General features: G+C 39.8%; 1 protein-coding gene across 1 annotated transcript; it reads right to left on the bottom strand.

Moving 5' to 3' along the window:
- Positions 1–2,127: 2,127 nt before the first annotated feature.
- On the bottom strand, positions 2,128–3,924 carry LOC130708749 (mRNA cap guanine-N7 methyltransferase). Its single transcript, XM_057551850.1, has one exon. It carries the CDS (start codon positions 3,844–3,846, stop codon positions 2,413–2,415), a length of 1,434 nt encoding a protein of 477 aa, XP_057407833.1. The 5' UTR covers positions 3,847–3,924; the 3' UTR covers positions 2,128–2,412.
- Positions 3,925–10,365: the final 6,441 nt, after the last annotated feature.

Below are 10,365 nucleotides of genomic sequence, written 5' to 3'. Positions count from 1 at the left end.
GTTAAAAAAATTGGGTTGTTTGTAATATTTTATTTTAAGTGTTCTTTAGTATTGTGGATACAAGTCCTTTGTCAGATATGTGTATTGAAACATTTTCTTCCAGACTCTGTCTTGCCTATTTCCTTAATGGTGCCTTTTCAAGACACAAAGTTTCAAGTTTTTTTTTTCCTTTATGGATATCCTATTGTTCCAGCACCACTTGCTGCAAAGACTACCCTTTCCCCATTGAATTGTTGAAAATAAATTGATCATGTATGTGTAGGTTTCTGGCCTCTGAAACTTACTCTTTTTCAAAATGGCTTTAGCAATTCAACATCCTTTGCATTTCCATATAAATTTTAGAATCAGCTTTTCAGCTTGTATAAAAAAGTCTGTTAGGACTTAGTTTGGGATCACAATAAATCTCTAAATCAAATTGGAGAGAACTGACCCAATCTATGAGCCTTTCAGTCTATGAAGATGATGTATCTCTCCATTTATTTAGGTATTTTCTTCAACAATATTTTCACATTTAGTGTCAGATGTTGCACATATTTAATTAAATTTATTACTAAGTATTTCAGTTTTTGACACTGTTGTAAATGGTATTAGATTTTATTTTCCAATTATTGTTATATATAGAAATATAATTTTTTATATTGACATATCTGGCAATCTTGCTAAATTCACTTATTAATTCAAGGAGCTTTTTTGTAGATTCCTTGTGATTTTCTATGTAAATGATCATGCCATCTGAGAACAAAGAAAGTTTGACTTGCCTCTTTCCAATATGTATGCTTTTCCCTTTTTCTTGCCTTACTGCACTGGCTAGAACATCCAGTACATCGTTGAATAGAAGGGGTGAGAACAGACATTCTTACCTTGTTACCTTGTCTTAGTGGGAGAAGACACTTAGTCTTTCACCATTAAGTATGAATGTTAGCTGTAGTTTTACATAGATGGCTATTCAGGTTTACTATTTCTTCTTTTGTCAGCTTTGACAATATGTCTTTCAAGGAATGTTTCCATTTCATCTAAGTTGTCAAATTTATTGCCGTAACGGTGTTCATGTTCTTATTATGTTATTATTATATTATTATAATATATATAATATATTATTATATTATGTTATTATTGTTATTAATAATAAATGTTATTATTATTTTAGCATGTGTAGCATTTGCAGTGATGTTTTCTTGATATTGGTAGTTATTTTTCTTTATTGGTTTAGTTACAGGTTTATCAATTTTATTAATTTCTTCAAATAAACTAGCTTTTACTTTTACTAATGTTCTTTATTGTCTTTTATTTCATTCATTTCTTTACTTTAAAATCCTCCTTGCTACTTATTTGGCATTAATTTGCTCTCTTTTTCTAATTACTTAAGGTGGAACCTTAGATTACATATTTAAAATTTTCTTGTTTTCTAATACAAACATCTAAAGCTATGTTAATTCTAGGCACTATTTTAGCTGCATTCTACATATTTTGATATGCTTTATCATTCAGTTCAAAATATTTTCCAATTTTTCCTGTGATTTCTTCTTTGATCCATGTGTTATTTAGAAGTATATTATTTAATTTCCAAGCATTTGTGTATTCTCCACTATCTTTTTGTGATTGATTCCTAATTTAATTCCATTGTGGTCAAAGAACATACTCTGTATGATTTCAGTCATTTAAAATTTATTAACTTTTTTTATGGTCCAGCATATGGTCTTTCTCAGTCTTTCAACTTTACATGTGCAGTTGAAAATAATGGGTATTCTGCTGTTATTGGGTGTACTGTTCTATTAATGTCAATTAGTTGATCATGTTATTGAAACATTTTATACCCTATTGACTTTGTTTCCTCATTCTATCAATTGTTTGACTCTAATTGTGTACTTATCTATTTCTCTTTGCAGTCTGTCCATTTTTACTGTATGTTATTTCAAGCTTTGTTATTAGGTGGCATACACCTTATGACTGCTATATCATCTTGATGAATCAACCCTTCTAATATTATAAAATTTCTTCCTTGTCTTAAAGTCTTCTCTGGCTGATATTAATATAGCTACCCCAGCTTCCTCATGATTAGTGTTTGCATAGTATTTCTTTACCCATCCATTTACTTTTTTTTTTTTTTTTTTTTTTTTTTTTTCATTTTATAATTTTTATGAGCTAAGAGAGTGGAGGCAAATGGAATTCTTAGAACATTACTTAAAAATAGATTTTTAAAGACAAAGGTCCCGACTCACTCTTATATACACACACAAAGTTCATCTGTCACAGACAGCAAATGTTGAATTTATACACTGTAGTTTCCAGCAGCATCCTGCACGTTGAGAATAATTAAATTAAACAAGGATGTCAGATCTATGGAAGATGGACCGTTCAAATCTGTACAAGAAAGAACACAGCTGTTCTGGTGCTACTGCATATGTGATGTGCTCACTGCTGCTTCTCAAATGCAAAAACCAAGTAAATACTTGTAGCTTCCCATTCTGATTTACTTAAGGTTCCCAATGGCAACCTCACTTGACTGTTCTTCATGTACTTTGCTGCATGTTCATAGTCATCCGCCTTCTCAGATGCAAGTTTGGAATTCTCGTTTGCAGGATATGGCTCCAGGGCCTGCATTCGTTTTAACAGCATTTTATTTTCACTGTTCTTAATCTTTTCCTCATAGAATTCCAGAAATGTTTTTTTGTAGACTAGTTTCATATTGTACTTCTTTGCCATTTCATTTAGCAATGGAAAATAGACCAAGAATTCAGGGACATCCACAACACCTTCCAAGTTGAAGTCATATTTGCAGCCAAATAAAGGATAAGCTCCTTTCTTCTGAAATTTCACAGTATATATTTCATTTCCAAATGATTCTGTTTCTGAAGCTTCAAGACGTCTTATCAATTCAAAGCTATTGGGAGTGGTACCAATAAAATAGCCTCCAGGGCTCAGTCTCTCACATGCATTTCTGAGCATGACATCAGCCTGCTCATAGGACTCGAATGAGTAATGGCAGACAAACTGACAACTGCAGATGTCAAAGCACATTTCTGGGTCACGAAACTTATCAATCAAAAGTTCCTTTGAACAATCAGCAGTTATAAATTCTGCACTGAAAATATACTCATTATCACGACAACGATTTTTCATGTCCTCGTACCGCTGCTGACACTGTTTGACAGAAACATCAGCAATATCAGTACAAACTAGCTTGTCAATTCTTCCCTTTTTCCACTTGAGCAAATCTCCACCTTTACCACATCCCAGGTCCAAAACAGTGATATCACGTTTTTTTTTCAGTCGCACCTTTTCTAAAAATTCTCCAATGAGGACACTTTTCATCCAATTATTAAAGTTTCTTAGGTAAAAAATTCTACTTTGGCTACGCTTCTCCAAACCAACTTCCTGGAGTTCATTGTAGTGAGCGGCCACTGCTGAGCTGTGTCCTTCCTCCAAGTTCTTTTGCTTTTCAGGAACATCTTCAAGTTCTATTTTTCTCCTTTTCTGAGTGCCATCTCCAGTAGGTTCATCTTCTGGAAAACCATCAGTTTCCATTCTTCTTTTCCTTGAAATGCCTTCATCATCACCAGAACCTTTTTCCTCTGGGGCAATTTCAGCATCAAGTTTTCTTTTCTTGGATGGAGTGTCTTCCCCACAACTAGAACTTTCCTTTACAAGATCATCTTCAAACTCCATTTTTCTCTTTTTTGGAGTGTCTACTTGCCCACAAGTAGGAGCCTTTTCAGAAAGCCCAGTCCCAGGAGAGGTTGTGTTTTCATTAACAATGAATGAAGACTCTGTTTCTGAATCTATTGATGTTTTTGCCTCTTCATGAGAGATCTTTTCACATTCCTCTGCTTTTGCAGAATTTTCCATTTTTGATTACTTAAATAGATGGTAAAACTTCATGAACTAACACGTCCAGCCATCCGCGACTCTGTTTGCGGAAGCGCCTCCGCGCCACGCGCACGCTGTCCATCCATTTACTTTTAACCTATCTGTATCTTTATATTTCATTTTTGTAGAAAGTATATGGTTGGGTCTTGTTTGCTCTGCCTTTTAATTGGAGTGTATAGAATGTTATGCTTAATGTAATTACCTACATGGTTTTAAGTCCCACATCTTTCTTGTCCTGCTTACCTCAACGGTTTTTTTTCCTTTTCCCCTCTTATATTCTTCTGTATTAATTCAGTATTTTTTGGTATTTTATTTTATCTCTTCTATTGTTTTATTAGCTACACCTCCATGCTTTTTTCAACGGTTGCTCTAGGGTTTCTAGCATGCAGTTTTAAATGTATACTACCTCACATATAATGTAAGAACCTTTTAGCAGTATACTTCCATGTCTCCTCTCACATCGTTTTTACTATTGCTGTCATACACTTCACTTCTACATGTTTTAAGTTCCACAATATATTATTGTATTTGTTTTTGACAGTTAATTATTTTTTAAAGAAAAAAAGTCTTTTGTACTTATAAATGCCTAGCACTTAGAATATTTTCTAAAAGCTTTATTAATAGCTTTCTGTATTGTTATTAATCCCTAAAACTCATTCATTTAAATAACATATTTTATGACATTTGGTCATATCTGAATTATAGCATATTTTTATTAAGTTGAATTTTGTTTATAAACCTAGAGCACACTAGATAGTGAGCTTCTATGAGAGCAGATTCAATGTTCTGTATCTTTATATCTCTAGCATTTAACAAAATGTCTGGTATAAAAACTACATGTAATAAATAACATCTTAAGGTTATTATTATTAAATAATATTTATTAAATAATAAATAAGGTTATTATTTTATTATTAAAATCGTTATTTTGAGAAATAAGTGAACTTTATTCTGTGGTCTGTGGAATTTTATGAGAGAACTTTTCAAAACATTGGTGGGCCTATCATTAGACTGTGCCATTGACTTTCAAAGGACATGACTAGGGATTGAGGACACAAAGCTTCAATGCAACAAATTACAGAACTAGGTTTTTACCTAATCCCTCAACCCTATCTACTGCAATTTTCTAGAGCCTCTGTTTTAGAAGAATTCAGCCTCTTTTTGTGGGAGCCTGTAAGAGAGTTTGAGGAATGGCAGAAATATGTGGTGTTCCATAAAACAAAGGAAAAGGTATTTCAGGATGGAGGGCGTGGTCAGCGGTGTTTAAACAGGATTGGGATTAAATAAGGCAAGGATTTTTAAGTTTCCTGTGGATTTTGTGACGAGGAAGTTCAGTGAGGTAGGTGGTGGTGGCAGAGATGAGACTGCAGTGGATGGAGGGGAAGTGGGAGGTGAGGAGGAGACGGGTTCTTGGAAACAACCCCAGGTTCCCAGGGAGGGGAAGAGAGACCGAGACCGACGGCTGGGGCACTGGACGCTCTCGTCAGAGGTGCTGGTCAGAGCAACTTACCTGCTGCCGCAGGCCCGCTGCGTTTGCCCGGAGAGATCCTCGACGCCCGAGCGCTCTCTCGACGCCGGGGTAGGCGTTCCTCTCCCCAAACTCCCCTCAGCTCCCGGGTCGACAGTAGGCTGGAACGGTCCGGCCATCGCGTTTGACGCCTCAGCTTCCAACTTCCGGGAGGGCCGACTCCAGCGCGGCGCCTGGGCCACGGCCTCCCACGTGGCGGGCCTCCCGAGGCTCCCCTGGCGCCGCCCGAGAGCCACAGGCGCGGGGCCCCTCGCCTCAGGCGGCTCGGAACCGCGGCGGCTCGCGTCCAGCCGCGGCCGCAGCCGCGCTGACCGCACGGACCCGCCGCCCTGCGGGAGCGCGGCGTCGAGAAGGCGGCAGGTGGCGCGGCCGCCGGCGGGACGCCCTCGCTGGGACCAGAAGGAGAGGCGGCCTGCGAGCGCCGGCAGGGCCATGCTGCGCTGGCCGCGGAGCTTCGTGCTGCCCGCGGCGACCTGCCACACCGACGACGACGACTACTTCCGCTACAAGATCCTCTTCCAAGACCTGGACCACAACGGGGGCGGGGTAGTGGACATCGTGGAGCTCCAAGAGGGCCTGAAAAACTGGAGCTCCTCTTTTGGCCTGTACTCAGGGAAGGTGAGTGGCCGGGAGAATGTGGCCCCGCCAGCCCAGAGAGATGCTAGGCAGAGGGTGAAGCTGTTCCCCACCAGGGTTCTTGGCCTTCCTTAATCAATAAAAATTGATAAGCGGCCAGACAAGAAATTCAGGCAAGGCTTTCTTGGGGCCCTTGCTGCAACAGGGGGTAGTGAAACAACAGCTTCCCTTGCTTGCTCCTTCGGGGGAGGGGGGTGGGATGAGCTGGCTCCTAATGTGGGATGAGGGTAGGCCTGTGTGTCCAGGCATGAGGCGGGAGGCGTGGCTTAGGTAGTTTGCCCACCCCTTTTGTGGTGTTGCGTTCTCGGGGCATGCGCAGTACCCTGCTTGTGCTCCCAACATCCTGCTTTTGCTCTGGGCTCTCCAGAATTGGCAGTTGTGTTTTTGGTCTTTTTGTACCTTGTTGTTCATAATTTGCCCCAACTGTGCATGTAAGCAGTTAGTTTTAGTCCCTTATAGTTTCTTTGTATTTTGTTGCTGGAGGAGATGTTTGTCCAGGTGCAAGCACTGCAGCAAAGGGTCCCAGGTCCCAGCCTGTCTCAAATCCAGACTCGCCCTTTCCAGACCTGCTCCCAAGGGCCCTGGGTGGGCTTCTCTTCCGTGAACCCCTCACGAGGGATAAGGCAGCCTAGCAAAACACCTTCTCCACCTTCTCAAAACGGTCACTTTCCACAAACACCGCAGCCTTCTCTTGGGCTTTTTGGGAGATGCTGAGTGGGTTTCTGATGACTCGTTCACCATTTACTGAACTGGCACAGAATTTCAGGGGCCACATTAGCCTTTGTGAATGCAGGAGTCAAAGACCTTATCTTTTCTCTAAAGGTTCACGGCCCAGGAGTCACACTTCAGGGTCTTCTAAAAATGACAGGCACACATTGGGTCCCCAGAGCTGCTCTCCCACATCAAAGACGGACGGGGAGTCACACCTTGATCCATGGGTTTACACTTTAGCTGATCGTTTTAGTACTTTGCCTAAATTAGGGATGTCTTTCTTCTCTAGATGAGTCTTGATTATTTAAAAACTGTTTAGATGGAAGTTTCAGAATACCAAGAGAAAACAATTATTCTATTTACACTTTATCAATGCAAAACAGTCTTCTGATATTACTGTACTTGTTCAGCTGTATCGTGAGGGTGTGTGTGTGTGTGTGTGTGTGTTAGAGATCCAAACGGTTCCCATGGCTCAGGAAATTCCTTAAGAGTTCTGTGCTCCAAAATGTATTGCTCTGATTTGATTTTTATCTCATTATCTCAATCCTATATCCTCCCACTCTGCTTAGTCCCTTCAGATTGATGACTTAATGAAACCATCTGCATGACTTTATTTTTCTTTTGTCCCTGGGTCCTGTCTCTTAGGACAGTCTCTGGTTATACATCCTTCTTTTAGGTCAGAATTCCAGGACACTACACCTCAGTCTGTATCTTAGGCTTCTGCTTACCTGAGAAGGAATATCAGAGAATAAACCTGACAGAGAGGTAGGAATCAGAGAGGAATGGTAGGGATATAGGAACATTAGCATGAATACTGATTTAGCGTGTATACTGTGTCTTCGAGAATGGTATTCCATTCATGAAGGGTATTATCTTTAAGCTGTCACTTGGAAGAAAACCACTTGTTTGTTCTGTCACTATAGCAAACCAGCAGCTTCCGGATAGTGCTTTATGTGATAGGACTGGTGGGTCCTGTCGTCATTATATGGCCCCTTTGCAGTATAATAGGACTTTTGGTCCAATGCAATGTACTGTATAGACACATGTTGTAAGATCAAACACTCTTTAACTGTTGGATTGTTCTGCTAGCTGAGGCTCTGCAGGCAAATAAGGCAAACACATGCTCAGAATATGTGTCAATTCCAGTCAAGATGAAACACTGTATCTTTCAGAGTAGAATAGCTTCAGAGTAATCAACTTGCTGCTCAGTGTCTGGTAAATTCCCTGAAAGGATGGTGTTGTGTCAGTGGCTCAGTATTAGTCTCTGTTGATAGTAGGTTGGGCATTTGGTAGCAGCAGTAGCTATATTAGGCTTGGTAAGTGGGACCCATACTGGTTGGTCCATGGATAGCATCTATCTCCACTACCATGGCTGCTGCATTCCAGAGCCCATTGTGTCAGCACTGCTGTTCATTATGTCAGCTGATGAGACAGTCTGGCTGACTTCAGCTGGCTGGGTCACTCTATCTACTTGGTTGTTTTGTACCTCTTCCATGGTAGCAACCATACAATATGAAAATATTTTTACTTTGTGTTCACTCCCATATATCCATCCTCATGCATATTCCCCAGACCTCTGTGTCTCTGATCTTCTAATCTTTTTCTTTCCAGGCTACTGATCATCCAACCAAGCTACTCACCACTGCCCATGAGTCTCTATATATTGCTATTTCTGGCCACTTCTCTTTCTACATAAAGTGAATGATCAGGTACATCACTTGACATTCTTCTCTCCCCTTATTGCTGTCTTTCTGGACTATTCCTGAGTGGTGTTGTAGTGCATATCAGGCTGTTTTCAGTTTGCATTCACATACTCAGAAACCCATCCATGGACCAAGCTTATCCTTTTTCCTTTTTCCTGCTGTGTTGGCTGGTCATAATGAACTTCCAAATCGTTGTAGGAGTGAGTTTAAGGAGAGGTGATGGTATAACAGTGGTGGGGCCTGGAGATCTGAGCCATTCTTTGTTTTGTTTCTTTGTGCTCTGATTCTGCTTGTACTTGATCTCAGATGCACTGTTCCATCACATGGATTGCTGCTCGGCTCACCAAAACTTATGACTTGGTGGGTCTGACAGAACCCAATTCGTGATAGTCAACCCTGGCTGTATGGTCATTTGATGTCCCATATTTAAGCAATCTGTTTCTACCAGGGCCCCATAGCATGTCAGGAACTGTTACAGTTTTCTGCTGCAGCCTCTCCTTTTGGGGCTTGCTATAAACTCCACACAATATCTTTTAATACCTCTGATACTTTCAGTACCATAGAGTTTGCTGGGTTAGGTGGCCCAAGAGGCAGGGCTGCTTGCTCTATGACTAGGACAGGTTGAAGAGCTCTTTCCCACTATGGTCCCCATTGAAAGCTATCAGCCTTTCCTGTTTCTCAGAAATGGGTCAGAGCAGTGTACATATAAAGTGCTTAGAAGTAAGTGCTCAATAAATATTAGCTGTTATTATTATCATTATTATTGTTTTTTCTAACTAACATATGTTCTGCCTGCTTACAGATACTGTCACATATTCTTGGAATGCCCTGTCCCATTTGTCTGCCCAGCTAATGCCAGTTTTTCTCTACAATTCTCAATTCAAGTCCTCTCCCTCTGTGAAGACTTTCCTGAATCCCCCCAAACTCCACTGTACCTTGAATACATTCCCATCACATCACCTAACAAATTCTCTTTGGTTATGTGAATGGTCTCTACTAGTCTGTAACTTCCTTCAGGGCAGGGACTGCATCTTCTTTTCTTTTAATCCCTACCTCCTAGTCCATTGCCCAGTTCACAGTATTTATTAATTCAACAAATATAGATTAAGGACCTTTGAATGTCATACTTTATGCTAGCCATTGATGGTACAAGGATGAACAAGACATGGTCTTTGCCTTTGAGGTAGGAGTCTGCTAGAAATATATATGATGTGCATTTAAAAATCATGATTATTAATTTTTTATTTAAAAAAAGCAGAACACCCCAGTGAGATTTGAACATACACTCTTACTTCATAAGGCTAGGTCTCAAAGCATTAATTTGGGGGTCATACTAGAATTTCACATATTTTATATCATCTAGTTAATAGAGTGTGAGGTCTCTGATGGCAAAGACTATGTACCTTCATATCTTTATTGCCTCAAGGTACTTGACATTCATTGTTTACCTCAGGTAAATACTTACATATAAGACTCATAATTATTTGGAACGACATGATGGCTTTTGACTCCAGTACTGCACAAATTAAAAATCACCTAATATACTTAGCTTTGTAGCTGTGATTGAAAAACTAGGACAATGGGTGCTGGTAGAAATCATAATTAGCATGAGTGAAATGTGCCAATGTTAGCATGGTATAGTAGCTTTACTTGCAATACATATCTGTAAAGAGTTTCTTCTTTCTTGTAGGATATTTTTAAAGCTGTAGATGCTAATGCTGATTCTGGATTGGACTTTGAAGAATTTATGCCTTAAAGACCACGAGAGAAAAATGAGGCTGGCATTTAATAGTCTGGACAAAAATAATGATGGTGTGTGTGTGTGTTTTAGTTTCTAATTTATCCACAATTAGATTAATATGAATAATAACTATGAGTACTAAAGGATATTTTTACTGGCTTTTAACTTACTTCTACTAT

This window comes from Balaenoptera acutorostrata, chromosome 1 (genome assembly GCF_949987535.1).
Source record: "Balaenoptera acutorostrata chromosome 1, mBalAcu1.1, whole genome shotgun sequence".
Taxonomy (NCBI): domain Eukaryota; kingdom Metazoa; phylum Chordata; class Mammalia; order Artiodactyla; family Balaenopteridae; genus Balaenoptera; species Balaenoptera acutorostrata.
The sequence above is the reverse complement of the archived record's forward strand: the minus strand, read 5'-3'. Positions and strand labels throughout refer to the sequence as shown.